The sequence below is a fragment of the Tetrao urogallus genome (assembly GCF_951394365.1).
Source record: "Tetrao urogallus genome assembly, chromosome: 5".
Taxonomy (NCBI): Eukaryota; Metazoa; Chordata; class Aves; order Galliformes; family Phasianidae; genus Tetrao; species Tetrao urogallus.
This window is the reverse complement of record NC_136818.1, coordinates 18,204,227-18,224,052: the sequence shown is the minus strand read 5'-3', so window position 1 is coordinate 18,224,052 and position 19,826 is coordinate 18,204,227. Positions and strand designations below refer to the sequence as shown.

Sequence of the window (19,826 nt, the reverse complement as noted above, 5' to 3'; positions counted from 1 at the left end):
AACATGGACTTACTTTAACCTGAGGCTACAAACTGCAAGATACATCTGCTGGTATCAGTTTTGAACAAGTAAAGACATCTACAGCAGTCTTTAAACCTTAAGAATGCTTTGCTTAGTCCAGTTCCTTGGCATCTGCATCTGTCTTAGGCTGATGACCAGGATAAGGTGCGCAAGTACAGAACTGCTGGACCAGATGTGTATGCAGCACCGCTTCTGCTGTAACAGAAGAATCAAGCCTACTGCATGCAGTGCATTTTAGATATTAAATGTTGCTTTTCGATTATCCCACCAACTGAGTAATTCTCCCATCAGTAGAAAATTGTGAACCTGTTAGTCTGTATTCATTTTTACATCTGGGAGAAAGAATACAGATGAGAATACTCTACATTTACAAGAATTCATTCTCCAGCCAGCTGGTAAAACAGAGGAAGGAACTGCACAGAATTTCTTATTTCAGGAGGTTGCCACTTAAAATAGATCTGGATTTCCTCACACATTAATGCTAGCATTTATGAAGTGTTAGAATCAAACTGCAACAACCACAGTTGAATTACTATCAACTCAAAAAAAGTAGACTCCAAAAATTCTCTTCAGAATCAGCTGGTCATACATACTGTTGAAAAAAACCAGCAGACCTACATGCATTTCTTTTTTTTTTTAACTGAAGATTTATTGGAAAGAAATTTGATCCCATATCTTGTCAGCAATATAGGACATTTAACATTTCATATAGACTGTATTCAAGTAAAAAAGATTACATTAAAAATTTCTAATATTGCACTTGGGACCAGTAATGGCTAAGCTACTACATCAGCATTCCAGAACAAAATCATATAGAGTCTTCAGAACTTTAGTGAGCTGCCTTGCATCATCCTTTAGATTTTCTTTGCAGGTATTTTGATACTGTACTATTCAATCTAAGCTCATTGCAAAGAACGTTCTCGTAGTTGAAAGTTAAAGGCAAACAAGCTGTATGCAAGCAATGTTTTATGCTACCCAGAACGATTTTGGCAGTTTCTTCATTCACATTATTCCACACTTCAGCCACAGTACTGAAGCAAATCATTTAACTCTTGTTTAAGATCCTAGCACAGGCATGAAAGAAAGACTTCAATGCACGTGGAAAATGAAATACACAACTTCTTTTACACATGATTTCTGCCAGACTTCCACATAGGCAGGAACATATTGTGGCTCACTGAAACAGACAGATTAACCAGTATTCACACATAGTGAAACGCAGTCTTCACATACCAGAGACAAGAGTAGAGTAACTGGCATTTTCACATTATGGCAGTCTCTGGCCAATGAAGTCCCAGCATATACGGTACTTCAAAAAAAGCCTCAACGGGGAGACAAATCCAAAAGGGAATTCCAGCAAGTTGCAGATAGGGATTTTTCTAGAAGTGCACAGGATAAACTGACCACTGAATCAGTGTAAGGGATCAGAGAAATTAATTATTTAAAAAAAAATTAAAATCCCTTATTACTTACTCTTACAAACATACCTCAAAGGGAGGAGGTACTCAGCAGCCATAGAAAGTGGCTGTCAGTGGCTGCTGGGGAAAACAGGACAGGGCTAACCAGTAACTAAAGCTGTTGTTCTGAACTGGCATTGAAATTGTCTCATTACATGAGGCACCATACACTAGGATTTGAAAGCATCAAGGTTTCAGCAACTGAAATCTACATTCAGACTGGGAAAAAAGTCATGAAGTTCCCAATTTGATTGCAGCTTAAATATTCAAGGGTGGAAAACTGCAGTTCAGAGGCAGCTTCTCTTACCTTCTGTCTGTTTACCTTCCTGAAAAAGGTTCACTGACCAACAGAAAACAGATACCTTTCCTTCCTCTACCTTTAAACTCAAGTAAGAAATAAAAATGTTAAGTAACTAAGGTCTATCCTACTAGCAGCAGCACGTTTCAATTTCTGACTAAAAATAGTGTCCTCCACTCTAATGAGATTAAGCTTGACTTTTAGTAAGCAGTATTATGTAGAAATAGAGCCATTTATTTAAATTTGCACTTTCTCTCTTGAGCAAATCAAGCTCTCTCCAAGGGCCACATGTACTACTACAATGAGGGCATTTTAATAACAGGCATTCTAGAGCAGTTTTTTTTCTTTTTAAACTCTTCAGAAACAGTCAAGTCTTTCACAGTATGCTCTCACCAAGTAAAATATCATTTTGCTGTACATTGTATAAAAATGCAATTTGCAGGATTGGACTTTGGTCCGGGTAGTTTTAAATTACTATTTTCTTTCACAGAAAAAAAAAAACACACTTAAATCAGAAACCCTACGTTAAAGTTCAGCTACATGAAAACGTAAGGAAAGCATACTTTGAGAACTTGGCTCAAACTTCCATATTGTTTGCTATGAAAATCAGTTTCAGCAGATGATCTGCAGACACTTATCCATTACTAGATGTCAGGAACCCACACAAGTCTGCTTCAACAAGGTGATGTATCTATTAATGTGCTAGAAGCAAAACCTCTTATAAGTCAATTGCTACATAATCAGCAAAGCAAAATAACTGAGTTTTGATATCCAAGACAAAAAAGGCTGCACTTTCAGCTGCATGGTTTGTACTCTCCTAAAGCCTCAGCCAGTCGCCCCTCAGTAGCTGAAGAGAACCAACAGTCAAATATCATCACTTGCTGACACAGGGGACCTAAGTGTGATTGCAGTTAGCTACTGGGACAGGCCATCTACTGTCTTTTGTAGAACCTTGCAATGCTTATCCTTCATCAGAAAGGCTAAGAAGGCTTAAAAGTCTATTTTGAGTCAGACCTCCCTAAATTACACCCAGAACTGTATTTCACAAAGAATGTATTTCTCATAAAACATCAAGTCCTCCTTAAAAATTAAGGTGGTACATTGTTTAGAAATCAAGCCCTCGTAAGCAATAAAAAGATATAAAAAACTATTAAAATCAACATTGTGTAATTATAACCAGCTTATAGGCTTTTGCATTTAATTTCCTATAATGAAAACTTTTGTAGATACGTATCTTTAAAAACAAAAAAACAATGCACAAACCAAATGCCACTTGGGTAGATGCTCACTCTGAGAATCTGCAGCAGTTGCAGTATTGTCTTTTCATTAAGACAACTAAAACAGCGACCGAGCCCTACAACATGAGCAGCACTAGAATATACTTCAGTAAGTCCAGGAATACTCAGACCCCAAAGATTCTCTGAGCTGCTATAAAGATAATTTAAATCAAACTGAGCTCTTTGATCATGACAGTTGCAATGGAGCTGGCTAGTGCTTGCCTTTAAACATTGACTACAACATCAAGAAATTGCTGTCAAACAACAAGCCACAGTCTACATGCATCTCTACAAAATGATGACTTCCAGCTGTCTTTTAATTACCTTTTCTGTGGCCATACAGGCAAATGATATCTTCAACTGATACAATCAAATTTGCTCAACAGATTCTTGCACCCTGCCTCACCCCATGTAACTTTTCATCCTCCAGCCAGGACCTCCACAGCTGGCAGAGCATCTGCAAGGTGAGATGGGAGGCAGGCCTGACAGAGGAGTGAGGCAAGATGTAGGTCAGTGCAAGCTGCCCACTACACCTGCACCCCCTGGAGAAACGAGTAAGATCAGAAAGCAGCAATAAGGATAAAGAAGGCTTTCAGGACTGGAAGGGACCATAAAGTTTAGAAGAGGTATGTAGCTTTTTACTGCTGTCATTCCTTACTCCCAGTTTTCAGTTGCAAGATCAAGAAGTATAACCCCAAGCTTTCTACAAAATCAACATTAACATCTCTATATTTCATTAGGAGAATTCAGATCTATCAATCTGGCAACCATCAGTATTTTCCCAGAAAGAGAGATCAAAGTTCAGATGCTAAACAGGAGCAACAGAAAGAATACCAGAAACTTCCTCTTATCATGAATTTAGTAACATCAGTGGTAAACAAACCGTTTCTGCAAAGAAGCCTTCAGTGTTTTCCTAGCACTTACTACAGAGACACTGCTGGCTTCTACAGGTGTTGGCTGCTACACTACTCTGTATCAGGTGCCTGAAGAACACTTAAAATCTATAACTGGCATTATTGGCTATGATTTACAAGACAAACGGCTGCCTTGTTTCTCCCTCCACAATGTTCTACTTGTGAAATAATGCCTTCTTACAACACCTTCTCTTACTAATTTATCTACAACAGCACAGTGGAATTATCTGTAATATCAAGTATAGCAGATTGTTGTTGAAAACAATGCTCAGATTGGAAAAATGACTACAAAATACAACTAACATATCTGGAAAAAACAACTTACTCCATTGAGAATGTTTTTTCCAATGAAAACACAAAAGCCTACAGTGAAATAGTAAAAAAAAATAACCATGACTTTTCATCCTGGAAAAGCATAATCTTGAATAACATGAAGAGTGGCCTTTATTTCCATTTCAGGTATACCCACCAGGAACACATCTTCAGTATTTGGAAAGGGAAAAGCTACCTCACCAAACACTTTAACAAGAATTACTACAAGCTGTTAAAGAGATTTAGACTTTCACAGAGATAGAGGGGTAATTTTGTCTGCTCTTTCTTACAGTTTGGAAAATAAAAAAAAGCTTCATGCATTGTTCCCATCAACTATGGAAACAATTCCCTCAGCTGTCTGTTTTTTGGGTGACTACGGACACGGGTAGCATCAGGTAACATCTCATTACTCTCACAGTATGAAGAGACGAAGAATTGGAGTTAAATCTAAATCTTTGACTAAAATAGCTTCCATAAGACGTGTGCAACAAAATACCCAGCTTGTTTTGGAAGTCTCTTTACAATGGCTTTGCCTTTTACCTTCAGATTTTTTCCTGTTTGGTACAATGCAATAATAAGGGAAGTCTAACATCTACAGTTATACAAGTATACGAAGTCCCCACATACATCACTAGTAAATAATCAGACTGCATACAAGATATATTTGTAGAAGTAATAAAACCCTTTGATGCTTCATATTTATGCTGGCAAATATCTCTCATGATATAAAAGGCACTTTGAAAACCCAATATGGTTTGGTTCATTAAGTTTGCAAAGTACAAACAATTGTACAAACATACAATTATATCGAAGCATGTCAGCCATTGTGACATTATGTACAAATCTCCAATTTTGATAACACTGGTTTTATGGGAATGAGCAGTGGTTTCAGCAGCTTTACTGAAGACGTTACAGAATTTCCAGTACCACCATTTTAGTTTCCTATTGGAACAAATGTAGTAAGTAAAAAACCTTCAAAAAACTTACAAGTTTAGGGGGCCACAAAAAGACAAGACCCAGAGTTCATAACATTCATTCCATATTTACTCCTCAGAAGTCAACTTCATCCATAGCCTAAGGACAAAAGTCTATTCAGCCAATTCCAGGCCAGTGATAGAGGCAGGCTCTGTCTTGGGAAGTGTCTTGTTTTATACCATTACAGTACAAAAAACTTTGGTCCAACAGCACAATTTCAGAAGCTCACTACATGGCTGCGACATCAATTTGTACGTAAAGCTGTCTTACTCCTGCCTGTGGAAAAGAGAAGGAGATTAAAAATAACAACACCAAATGATAAAGCCAAAGCAATTTAACTGTACTGACCAACTGTCCACATCAGTAAGCTGCCCTACAAAAAGTCTCAGAATCCTCATTTTCTCTCACTCACCTTCCACATTCAGCAAAACATTTGTTGAGATGCCTAAAAATTTTGAAACCCACACATTTTTTAGAGAGCGCTGCATGAAACACATGGTTCTTCATATAGAAAAAAGATGTATATGTGTAAGTATAAATAACTAAATAACTGTCACATAAAGAAGAAATTTTTTCTTGTACAAGTTTAACTCCTTGAAAACAAGCAGCTTACAGGTTGTAAGGCTGAAATGGAGCAAAAGCACAAGACTATAACACAGGATTTGTGGTTTGAACCAGCTCTACTCTTCTAAGGTTTTAGCACAAAACAACAAGGGTTATCTATGCTGAATTGATTTGACATGAGATGCTAGAAAAACTTTTGGTGAAGGTATGCAAATCATTCCAAAATATTTGGAAATTCTATTAAACTAGGCTTAGATTGACTCATTTAGTTATACCATCAGTAAAAAAACACATAAAAATAATTTAACTCACAGAATCACAGGATTGTAGGGGTTGGAAGGGACCTCCAGAGATCATTGACTCCAACCCCCCTGCCAAAGCAGGTTCCCTACAGCAGGTCGCACAGGTAGGCATCCAGGCAGGTCTTGAACATCTCCAGAGAAGGAGACTCCACCACCTCCCTGGGCAGCCTGTTCCAGTGCTCCGTCACCCTCACTGTAAAGAAGTTCTTGCGCACATTTGTGTGGAACTTCCTATGCTGCAGTTTCTGGCCGTTTCACCTTGTCCTGTCTCCACTCACCACTGAAAAGAGTCCGGCCTCGCCATTCTGCCCCCCACACCTTAGATATTTATAGACCTGGATCAGGTCCCCTCTCAGTCTTCTTTTCTCAAGGCTGAACAGACCCAGTTCACTCAGCCTTTCTTCATAGGAGGGATGCTCCAGGCCCTTCACCATCTTTGTGGCCCTCCGCTGGACTCTTTCCAAGAGATCCCTGTCTTTTTTGTACTGGGGAGCCCAGAACTAGACGCAGTACTCCAGATGAGGCCTCACCAGGACAGAGTAGAGGGGGAGGATCACCTCCCTCGACCTGCTGGCCACGCATCCCAGGATGCCATTGGCCCTCTTGGCCACAAGGGCACACTGCTGGCTCATGGCCAACCTGTCGTCCACCAGAACACCCAGGTCCCTCTCAGCAGAGCTCCTCTCCAGCAGCTCATCCTCCAGCCTGTACCAGTGCATGCAATTATTCCTCCCCAGATGCAAGACTCTACACTTGCTTTTGTTAAACCTCATCCAGTTTAACTCATTTTAACCTCAATGTCAAGCGAGTACTGTGATGGTCACAAGGTGACCTTGAAAGACTAGGCTATACACTGCTAAAGAACAGATTCCCTTCAACCATCTTCTACTTGCTTTTAGCTCAGCTGAGCTGCAAAAACCATCAGCAGTTATATCAAGGCTGATAAAGGTCAATATTACTGAAGAGAAAAATCTACTTGCTCAAACTTACTATCATAAGTCAGGTAAAAAGAGCAACAGACCTTGCTCCCCCAGTTCACCTCCAAGGTACACAGCTCTAAAATTGCAAAGCTACAAAATAGTAATGAGTCACTATAGAATGAGTCACTAGGAAAGCACAATGCTTTGGAGACTTGAGATGTAAAATCAGTTTTGAGTATACAGGACACAATGTTCTGCACAGTCCTTCCCAGAAACTATTCCTTAACAATCTCAAAGTACACAGTCTGCAGAGAAAGCCATGCAGATTAATTTGTACCTGATTGATAATTAGAGCAGTTTATAATGGAATATCTCAAAAACGACCCAACTTTATCAATAAAATTACATTTTAGAACATCTGTAACAAATTCTTCACTGAAACTTGTATCACAAAAGCAAGTATTTGTATTTGTTTTTAGTGAGTTCCCCGCGACTATCATCTTTAAAACTTATGCACATTGTAGGGCTGTCTTCAGTGGCATTTCCCCTGAAAGTGCAGAAACTGAGTATGCTAGCTGCATGCAAATCCCTAAACTATTAATTCTGGAATTTTTAAGAGGAGAAAAATAATAAAATAAAATAAACACATATAATAATAAAAAGTAAGTCACAGAATAATAGAATGGTTTAGGTTGGAAGGGATCTTACAGCCCATCTAGTTCAAACCCCCCTGCCACAGGCTGGTTGCCACCCACCAGATCAGGCTACCCAGGCCCCATCCAACCTGGCCTTGAATGCCTCCAAGGATGGGGCATTAACAGCTTCTTTGGACAAAGTCCCTTTATTTTCTTGGTTCCTCATGTTCACTCAAATATACAAGCTTCATCTTCATTCAGTACGGCTCAGAAAATTACTGCTGTTATCCCCATTAAGTGGCATCAAAAGTTAATGCAGAGGGGTACAGAAATTCAACCTACCTTACACAGAATTTTGAAATTGTTCTACACAGTTGGGGAAGAGAAGCTTTTCAACAGTTAGAACGATACAAAAAATTTAAACCTGTTTTCTTAATAAGGGTTGCAGTGTCACTCCAGGTGACTCTGCTAATGAGATACATACCTGAGTAAAAATATTGTGAGTCTGGCTTAGAATCCACCTTCCATCAGCATCAGGAGCTACTAATAATTTCAAAGTCCCTATGTAAACATCAGTACAGAGGGTCCAGAAGTGTGGATCATGTAAACTGTAAACTCCTTGCAACTGCTGCACCTAAACATAAAAGCAACTTTATATTATTTTTCCCTGAAAATACATGGACTTAATTCCTTACTACAGTCTTCGTGGTTGTAAAGAATTGAAAGCAGATTCTATGTATTGGTCATAATTCTGTATCTTGCTATCTGTACACTGTACAAATATTTTATTGGAACCATTTCTGAAAACTGTGGTGTCCAAGAGAGAAAAATCATTTATTTTGTTGAATGCCTTCTCAGACTCTAACAGCAATTTCTGCAAATGCAGTAATTTTCCCATTAAAAAAGTAGAGAGATTCTATTAACTGGAATGTATTAATATACCTGTAAATATTTTGTGAGGGCTTAAGTTTGTTCTGTCAAAACCATTCTTCCAACTTTAGTAAAAAGCCTTCATGTGGCCACCATAAACCCAGAACCTTTTGAGAAAGGACACTCACTCTACAAGCACATTAATACAATGTACTTCGTAAGTTTGCAAAGGTGCTTCACATGTTCAGATCATGACACATTATAAGGTAAGTCAGCCAAAAGTAACAGGACAAATCAAATCCAGATTAACCTCCTTACACACACTTGTCAATGTTATTTTATCTAATTTAGTAAAGACAGAACTGGATTTTGAGAAACTGTCCTGGACAAAAGAAAAACATCATGCACTAGCAGCACAAGTGACTGTGAGGAAAGACTTTGGGATCTCTTTTTCTAACCTAACATAGCACAAGTTGAGCTTAAGCTACATAATATTTAGGATTTCAGGAAAATAATTTATCTGGCATCTTCACAATCTAGAGAACCTCTTACAGGCTTTACTGGATAAAAAAAATCCTAACATCCTCATGTACAGCTGAGGTTCATTAACTCAGTAGTTTCCTCATGCACAGATATGGCCAAAGTAAGAGCTTACCCTCTGATAGCACTGAGGCAGGGCATTTTCCAGAGATGGAGGAGTTCGCTGCATCAAAATTCCGATTGATTCTTTTAGAAGTGGAACAATACTATAAAGAAAAAAGGAGGTTAGTTACTGTGACATTTTCAGAAGTTGCAGAACAGAGCAAAATAACATTCCTTAATGCTCTTGAATAGTTCTTTAGTTGTTTGATCAGAAGATGAGAAAGTTATCTGTGGCAGGTTTTCATGATAAAAGAATAGACAAATTCTAATGGTGTCATGCTAAAGGCAAGCTAATTTCTCCCTCAATTACCCAGAGACAATCAGACAACATTCAAAAAAATAACTGGTTTAACTGTGGGATTTGGGATGAAATTTTAAGTATCTTAAACATATATGACAAAGTAGCTGATAAGCATAGCTTAAAACCAAAACCTACTTCAACAGCATATCACTTACAAGCAACCATGAAAATATGCAACTGAAGCTGTTTTTCTTTTGTGTCTGGTTTAAGACATATCTTTCTTATGAACTAAAATAATAAGGAGATCATAAAACAAAATTAGTATGCACTAGTCCAGCTATACCAAAGATATTTTGTCAGAAACAGAATACTTAGCATATTCTTGACATGAACTAAGTGTAGGGTCTCATCTGACCTCAAAGATTTAACATTTGGAAGCAATTAGAGGTTCCCTCTTTACTGCATGGCCTTGCTTAACAGCAAATGAAGAAGATAATACCTTTTTTTTTTTTTTTTTCCTCCAAAAGCCACCAGTAAGTTCATATCCCATTTCTATCACTGAAAGTTTACACTTACTAAGCATTCAGTATGTTGATTTTTGTTTAGGAGCAATCTATCATGCTTGGTTCAGTAGAACATCCTAAAACTTAAGACTGTAGTAACTATAGCCTAATCTCAAAACTTAAATAGTAATCTAATTTCAAGAGCATGTAAGTCACTCAATTCTCTACAGCAAAAGCAATGATGCATTTAAGAAGCCATAAACTGAGTTTTTGTGTCTAAAACTGACATCATGGCTGGAGTAAGCAGAGTAATGGGTTCCATTTCTGTCTTGAAGCAGTGCCAGCATATGCAGCTTCCCCTGCTCAGCTCACTCTTTGGATAATCTCTGGCTACAGTAGAATGGAGTCAGAGGTTGCATGGCTCTTATGTAATGAACCACAGGGAGAATAAGCACCCTAACATTAAAGCCTCTCTGGAAATATACCCATTATTCCACTCAAATTCACTGCCTGACATACTCCACGTGGCCTCATACAATTGTGCTGCTACTCCATCAGTTCAGAACTAGGAAGAAGCAGTTAGTGGCAGACTGGAGATATTTAAACTGAACTTATCACCAAGACAAACGTTTAGAAATACATTAGCTGTCTATCTGTCTAAAAAGAGTCTTAATTGGAGTGTCACATTCTATACACAGTGTATTAACAGATGTATAGGGAAAAAGAATTAAAGACTTAAAATTCAGACACACCACATATTTTTCTCCCAGAGGAAGGACAGAAGGCATGGAGAATTAGGAGCTTGCCTTTTTATCAAAAAAGATGAATAAGGGTGAAAAAAATACCCATGAAAGAGTCTAGCCAAAATATGTCTGATTTGCATGCATTTACATTATTGCATAAAACTAATGTGCATTATCTGACAGAATGGACAAGAATTAGCAAAAAGCAGAAGATTTGGAGACAGTCTACAGGAACTTAAGAGTAGCAGGTAAGGCATGTTAACTTAACCTATTCCAAAAAAGAATTTGGTCAGTGAAATTGATTCTGGAAGAGGACACACACTGAAAAGATGAAGCTAAAACCTCATTAATGAGCAGTTCTGCTGAAGATGTCTTCAAACTTACTACCTGCTTCATTCTGCAAACCTGGGTCTGTACAACCAACATGGTGTGCAGAAGCACAAACGCTGTCTCTTCTTGCCAGGAAATGGAGAGTAGTTTTAAGCAGCACATTGAAATCAGTTACACAAAGTCAACTGTTGTAACAAAGAGGTGAATGGTGAAAGACAATCCACTGTATAGGTGGAGCAGTTTAAAAGAGGGCCTTTCTGAGGACAAGATTTCACCCATTCCACACTTTGTAATGGTTCCACATTAATGCCTTTAGAGAAATTTCCTGAACAAGTTTCTAAAAACAGCGCTGCATGAATTATCTTTCTTTTATCAAGACATAATGAGAAACCCAAAGCACAGTGTTTAATTAAATGTCGTCATCTTAGAAGTACAAAGAATAAAGGCAAATCGGGGAGTTGTTTGATACTGTAGGTGAAAGTCAAAACGGTCACAGCTTCCTCATTTAATTAGGAAGACGTTTATCTCTTGCAAAGCTGAAAAGGCCAGAAGACAGCAACACTCCCACAAACACCCTCAGAGCACACAAGGCCATATGCATATCTACATCCAGAGGGACGCTTTCTCTCTCTTTCCAGGTAACCTTTCACTGTAAACAAAAATGATATGACTAAGTACAGAAACCATTTTTCTGAAGTCTTTGATATTCCACTGTTTCATGCATAGTACTGCAGTAGAAAGCCTTTGATTAAAACCCAGAATTCCATCAGTCATTAGTGTGAAATATATGGAGCTGCTCCTCCAGCAGTGTTTGCATTCCTATGCAACTTTTTTCATGCGTGGGTGGTCTCTAAGCTTTGCTACTAAAGCAGATACAATTTTCCAATTGTCTCTTGTTACCAAGACTTGAATTCAAAATATCATGTTATGTTATAAGACAATAGAACCTGAAAGAGGCTCTAATCCTCAGGATATAAACATATCCAAAAGCCATAATAGCTTTCATAGGTAGCTGCTGTGTACAAAATGAGTTAACAGTACGAAAGCACGTTACGCTTTCACAAACATTGTTATAGAGGAAATGAGAGGATTTAACACAGATAAGACCCAATGATACTAATCTGATAAACCACCCTCCCACTATTCCACGCTGCTTGATTAACAACAAAGTATGAAAGCATTACAATCTCGACTGACTTGCATCACAGCCGTTGCAGTCTAATACAGCTTGTGCCACTGCTTTTCTAAGCACGCTTAGCAAGACTCTGGCACCAGCACCATCTTAATCAGCAAGACTGGAAGTAACTGAAGAGTAAAGTACCCCTTAGAATTATTGCCGTCGGATCACAAACAGGAAACTCATTCAGTGCTCTCAGCACTACAAAATAAACAGGATTCTTGAGAATTTTTTGTGTGGAAGATGAACAAACACTGCTAAGACCCAAGCCCAGGTATGGTTCTTCAAATACTGTAGCTGAAAATCTATAGCTGGATTTCAAAATCATTTATTTCTAGTCACCATCCACAAATGTAGAGCCAGGACTGGGAACCTATTTCCAAAATTCCTTTTTTTTTTTTTTTTTTTTAAATTAGGCCATGGTGAATTTTAACCAGCATGAAGGCTATATTCAAAACAAAGATCACAAGTCTAATATTTACTTTTCTAATCTGAAGTGTTATTAACAGCAATAAGGAAAGCATTGCCAAGTCTACCCAGTCTATCTTACTAATACCTGTAACATAGAACTAGAGGTCTGTGCAGTTGATTATAATGGAAATGAACAATTCAATATATGTGAAGTCATGCATGACAGCTTGGGAAGATAAACAAATAGTAGTGTATTTTAACCAATCAGCTAACAAACTCCCATAGGAAAGGACAGCACGTCAGTGCTCTAATGCAACCATACTCAGAAGCAGCAAAATTTTACAATTCCTATTAGTGGGAAGTCCTCAGACAGCATTAAAATTTTCAAGTAACAGCTTGATCAGAATGACTTTTCTCTCTGAATTAGAGTTACTCCTATTTTTTAAGTTAAATCCACAAAGAAAAGATCATGATACTTTAAACAACCACAATACTAATCCCACTTGCTGGCACACACAGGTACTCCATTCCACCCTACAGAAGCTGGTTTAACTACTAAGAGGGAGACTTCTCAGATGAATGGATCACCCTGTGCAAAAAAAAAAAAAGAAAAAGAAAAACAACAACCACCAAAAAACCCGACACTATTGACAAACATTCTTCTGAAACAGCAATTAACCTTTAATCTAAAATCAAATACCTCCTGGAGTCACTTATAGAGGTTGCAAATAGGCCCACAGATGCAGGCAGGAATCTGCACTAGATACTGACTCCTCACCCCTGTAAGGAACCAAAAGCTCTTGCAACTATCAGCTTCAAGTCTTCTCCAAACAATCTTCCCCCCTCACATTTTAAATTCCAGAAGATTTCAGTATAATCGTTTTCCTAAATTAGATTGAGATGTCTTGAAAAATGTAAGGACAAAAGTATTATATATCCTAGCAAAAGTCAGTTGGGCCCCTACTATTACAACAGAAGTTCATCTTACAGTAGGATCTGAAGAAACGTGCGTCAATTCTAGAACACATCACACACAGCATAGTGAAAAATAACGCAGAATAAACAATGGTTTTATATGTCCTGAAGCATAAATGAAAACTACTACTAAAATAAAACGAAGGTTGACTCAAGCACTCAAAACATTAATCTGAAACTATGAGCCATCTTGACCATCTTGTTCAGTCCATTTCAAGCAAAGTCATCAATAATCAAGTCTGTTAGACTGCTCGGGAAATAAAATCTGCAGTTAGACTTTGCTCCACTGCTGTGCCAAAATGTGCCAGTCTGAAAGAAATGCAGATTTGCTTTTACTGACTGAATGCAACTGCACTGAGACTTAACACAGTCATCCCAGAGATTGGTTACAGTGTTGTGGACCAATAGCCCAAGTCAAACATCAAGTCTGAAATCAGGTCAAAGGACACATCAAACAGTGGAATTTTCCAGCCTTTTTAGCAGAGAACACAGACCACATAAGCCCTTCCTAACTACAAGACCTATTGATAGCTTTATTATAAAACCCCTATTATGGAAGTTTCAGCCTTCTCCCAACCTCTATATGAACGCAACAAAGAACTCCTCTCATTCATACGGTACCTTCTGATCAGCTCCACATCTGTTTTGCTGTACACAAAGGTATACCCTTAAAGAACAAAGAGTATGGAGAACAGTCTTCTACCCAACCGTTAACTCAACAGAAGCTTCTTTCCCCACAGCAACTTGCACATTTTCTTTCCAATTTTAGGAGATCACAGTCACGTAATTGACTTTTTCATTTTAAGAACTGATTTTTTAATATAATTTGCCCTTAATGAAATTACAGGAGGTTTAAAACAACCTACTGAACTTATATTAGTGCAATAATTTAATAGTGATGTGGATTTTTTGTGTGCATTTAGCACCTGAAGAATATTGTCCTACTCTGATAAATGGGGAGATTCACATCAACGACTCTGTGAACACTGCAATGCACATGGTATAAACATGCCATATATGGTATAAACATAAGCATGTAGCTGCAGTCAATCATTTGATATTTACCATGGGTGAAGAGACAAAGGTCTGCAGTTATGTTCTACCTGGACTTGTGGCACTCTGCCCTGTGCCACCATTTGAACTGTTGCTAGAAATACCCCAGTAACATCATCACTGAATAAAATGTTTGCTTCTCCAAACTCATCTGAATTGCTTCACATTTACAGTGATCTTGGTAAGCAACAATAGGGAAAGCAAGGAACTACTTGAAGCACTTCCACTAAATCTTAAAAGGAGTAAGGATGTCTCAGATTACAAATACAGCTTTCTCCATGGAAAAAAAAAAAAAATACCAGTCTTGATTCAGCAGGGACAAGGGCATATCCTGTGCCAGCAAGCTCGACTCTGCTGCACTGAAGCCATTCTGCTCCATTTACTAAAGTACATTGGCTTACATAAGTGTGTACTAAATACAGAAAGGAAGAGTTCTACAGCTTGAACCTGAAAAACACTTCCGTAGTACTGTGCCTACAGAGATAATGTGCTACTCAGAATAAAAGCAAGCACTGTAAAACCTAAGCATAATAGATAAACATGTTCTTCGGAGCTGTAATTTGTGCTACTGTAACTAGCATTAAAAAGACTACCAGATATCAACACTTACCTTACACCTATAAGTAACGCTATCAGCATTGAACAAATAGGATCTGCTATCATTAGACCATAGTTCTGCATCAGTATAGCAGATATGATTACACCAACACTTCCAAGTGTGTCTGCAACAATGTGTAGAAATACACCTGCAAGAAATTAATTAACATCAATTTAGCTTGGTATTCTTAAAGCTAATAGAATTATTTCAAAGATACTTTGAGAAGGAGAGTTTCAAGACCTAGGTAACATGATTTACACTTGTTACATTCCTCATCAATTACATACAAATGTAAAATACATAAAGAAAAAAATAAAAAAAACACAAATGTCAAACACAAAGAGCAATCACAGGGTTTCCACGAATCCTTAAAAATATAAAGCACTTGAAAAAATTATATTATTTTCTGCACGTAGAATGAAGGGGTACTTCATGGCATGCCTATTAACTTAAGCAGTGATCTACAGCTAACATTTTTTGTTCATTACTCGCCTACATTATAGCAAAGAAACTCCTATTAACAAAAATGGACCTGTAAGGCTTTGAAAAATGCTTATGTTTCATTAACAGTAGAAGCTGCTTGGCAAAGAGACTGAAGACAAGCGATTTTGAGAATTACTTATTACTGCAGAAATGTACAAGTTCGCTGTTATTTTGAAGAATGCTCAAGGTAAAGAGGAGGAATCAAACTTCGCAACTGCAGTCAAAAATCAGCCTTTGGCGCCCCCTGCTGGCAATAACGGGAACAGTCACTCAGAAACAGCTTGCTGAATACAATTCTCAGGATTGTGAGACTCTTCCCTCACTAACAATTAACTCAAAACAATAAATCAGCATTCTACCAATTTTCTTAAGCCTTCTTTGTGCTGAGTCTGCAGATAATTCCCCTCATAGCAGCCCAGAGGGCCAGGCATCAGGTTTGTGACTGTTACTCACCAGCATTTTAGCTATTGCTGAATGATCCTTACACAGCACCAAGGCCTTCTGCTTCTCACTCTGCCACCATTCAAGTAGGCTGGGGCTGGGCATAACGCTGGAATGGGACACAGCCAGGACAGCTGACCCAGATCAGCCAGAGAGATGTTCCACACTACGTAACATCGTGCTAATAACTAAACAGAATCTTTCTAAAGCAGCTGTTGGCTGGGAGACGGCTTGTTTCCTATTTTCTTTCTCTTCATTTATTGAATCATCTATACCACATTCCAAGCATATTTCTTGTTTGTACTCTTTTGATCTTCTCCCCACCATCACTGCAGGGAAGGGGACAAATGAGCAGGTGGATGCTTAGTTGGTGGACAGAGTGAACTCAGAAGAATACTGGGAAGTTAAAATAAATACTTTCTTTTTTTCTTTTATACTATGATTCAGTTAAAACATGCCTTTCACTTGGAAGTCAGTAAGCCAGTCTTCTCATATCCATCTTTGAGGTACACACACACAAAATGGTGAAGATGTAAGCATTGGAAGAGGTGGAAAATGTTCCCTCGGAAGGACCACAAAGAAGCCAGAAAAACACTCAAAAAAAATAACACAGAACATACCTGGATATGTCAAATAATTACATTGTACAATTCTTTCCATCTAATTTTTGAGCACTTAAAAATGAAAGCTCAAAACTGACATAATCAATAGTTTATATCCTCATAAGCTCTTAAGAGATTATGGACTCCAATTCTCCTTCAAGTGATTATAGCTTGTATGATCATCCTGTCTAAACCAAGTGCAATAGCTTGATGAAATTTAAGGCTCCAATACCCTGCAGAAATTATTATACTGACCTGCATTTTTCAAATACACTCTATCTTAATAATAGCACTTTTTCAGTTTCTAGCACATACACTGCAACTTAGATTTCTCCTTTTAACAACCATTTTCTTTTTTCTCATTTTTTTCCCTCATTTTTTATTTTTTATTTTTTAATTTTTCAGCATCATGACAGAAGCTGAGCCCCAGCTTCTACAACCTCCCTTTTAAGCTGTGTTGACACAGCATTGTCCATACTTCAGTGAATGTCTCAGTGCTAGCCATGCACAGCGTATGCACTCATCTGTTCAAACATGGAAGTAGACTTGACAAAATAAGTGAAAAGTAGCATTCATCCAGAGGCACCACTGCCTGAAATAGACGTGTAATGAACAGTCACAAGCAGAACAGGATTAAACAAATAAAGCACTGTATTTATTCTCATCATACCTTGTAAGATCTGCTTGCTAGAACCAGTCATCCCTTCAAGAGAATGGTCATCTGCAAAGATAATATTCATAATGGCATATTAACCCATGCAAAGGCTCTCTTCTAGTGGTGCGTTCTGTTCTGGTCTTCCTTTCTGAAATGTCTCTCGCAGACAAGATGCTATCACCTTTTGCTCTAGCTTTTGTTTTTTAATGCAACAATTAAGTCTTAAAACATAGATTGTTAAAGAAAGCACAGTTTCACACAACTGTATATTTTATTCATATAAAAATATATAGTGTATCTATGTGCAAATAGTTTTTTTTTTTAAATGAACTTTTTTAAAAAAACAAAAATTGAGAAAAGAAATAATTCCAATATTTAGCAAAAGAAGCCACCTCAAGAATACGAGTCAAACAAAGGAGCAAGCAAGAGTTCAATCATATTTGGTACCAAGGAATATTTCAGTTAAGCCTTGCCCCAAGCATTCAAAACAAGAATAAGACTTGAAGCCAAAAGTGAATAAAAACAATTCTCTCATTCAAGCAGATCAATGCCTCTGTGGCAATGTATCAGAAAAAAAACACAACCCTTTTTTTTTTTTTAAAAAAAGAAAAAATATTGAAGGATAGCAAATGACTTAGGGTGAGGATATAAAATAATTTATTCAGGAATTAATTTGAATATTAAATTGCACCAAATATATTCTTTGTTCCACCAGGAGAGGGCTGGGAGAGCAATGGCAACACCAAGTTCGTGTTTTCCAGCCATATTTCAGTATCATCAATTTTCTAACACAAATATCAACTGGAAGGCGTAAGTAAAGGTTTTTCTATACTCCTGTCACAAGTTGCTGTGCACATTCAGAGCAAAGAACAGCATATTCTTAGTTACTGAAGATTTTAGTTCACAGCTCAGACAGAAAGGGTCAACAATGCAGTATTACAGCAAGGCTTTAATTCACATTATTTCAAACAGCTGGCAACCACACTATCTCTTCTCGCGTAGTAAAGGCTAGTGAACATATTCTGTGTGGATGTCTCTTCAGACTGTTTGTCTTTAAGGAAAAAATTTAAGCATAGAAAACATACAGATTACCTTTCTCATAACCAGCTTTAAAACACATTACAAGTGCACAAGACAATAAAAAAATCTTCTGTTAAACATCACAGTCCATACACAACAAATTAATCCCTAAGTACCCAACAACAGAATTGCTCATTTATCTTTCCCAATACCTTACTCTGTGAAGTCAATTGAGAACACTGGCATAGTAGATTTTTTTCATTACTTTCATAAAAAATTGAAATAAAGCACATAACTGATTTCACTATGTTATGCTATTTCATGCTTTTATCTTTTGCTTGCATATAACAAAGATGACAGTCCAAAAATTTAGGTAGAATAAAACCTATATAACACTTCATCAATCACAAACGAAAAACCATTTCTCTGCATACTTATAAGAATAAGCAGTTAGCAACCTCTCTTCTGTTCAGAAAAATCAGTAATGTCAAAATTGAGTCAAGTGATGCTCTATGACAGTAAGTACTCACCATGGCAATACTCCTGACCATGAGGGAGTCCATGGCTATGGCCATGATCATGAGTGTGTCCATGTTTATGGCTGTGACCATGACCTCTGTGACTGTGACCATGGCTGAGACCTCCATTAAATAGAGAATGGCTGTGCTCATGCCCTATAAACAAATATCAGAGTACAAACGCAAGTGCTGAATAGAAGTAAACTTACATTTGTTTCTCAGCTATTTGAAGTCTATTCATTTTTAGGTCACCTCAAGGCATGGCTTTAAACAAATTTGTTAAGATTAAAATTAACACAAGCTGTTTGAAATATAAACCTTTGTATGTAGCTGTATGAATTGTATCTGATTAGAGAAGTTATTTTAATACAGCTTGAAAAATGCACACAAATTTTGTTACAAGCATGTTGAAAGCAGATAGAAAATTGAAACACTACCGTTCATACATTAAAACTTTAAGCTTCTTCTTTGAGTCTGTATCACAGTTCAGAGGTTAAGCTGGAACTGATATAAATTAGCTTCGCATAAAAAAAATAGAAATAACATTTATAACAAACATTTACACAAAGTTTGCATTTACTATTAAAAAACCATGTAGTTGAAAGCACCTGAATCTTCATCCCATATTAAAATTTGATTCAGACATCTTGTTAATTCTTTCTCCAGGAAAGACACCTCCTAACTACAGTTTAATTTTATTCAAAAGATACTCTGCAAGAGAAAAGATTCTCTTCCAAGAACGTGCAGTAGAATTCATGTTACAGAAAGCAGATTATGGATTTCTAGGCCTTGCAGGTTAGTGGGTGAGAAGCAGATGAAAATGCATGAGAAGTACAGAGGTTACATACTAATGCTAGCGTTAAAACATGAAAATCGATACTGCAACAAG

General features: G+C 37.5%; 1 protein-coding gene across 1 annotated transcript in view; it reads right to left on the bottom strand.

Annotated features, from left to right (window-relative positions):
* Positions 1-5,482: 5,482 nt before the first annotated feature.
* The window catches only part of SLC30A7 (solute carrier family 30 member 7), a gene marked incomplete at both ends in the record, with an annotated part of 22,993 nt that continues 8,649 nt past the window's right edge, over positions 5,483-19,826 (bottom strand). Inside the window, 6 exons of the mRNA XM_079535328.1 lie at positions 5,483-5,530; positions 8,160-8,309; positions 9,201-9,291; positions 15,231-15,366; positions 17,415-17,465; positions 18,950-19,093. Coding sequence (XP_079391454.1) covers positions 5,483-5,530; positions 8,160-8,309; positions 9,201-9,291; positions 15,231-15,366; positions 17,415-17,465; positions 18,950-19,093 — 620 coding nt within the window. The remainder of the gene's footprint in view (positions 5,531-8,159; positions 8,310-9,200; positions 9,292-15,230; positions 15,367-17,414; positions 17,466-18,949; positions 19,094-19,826) is intronic.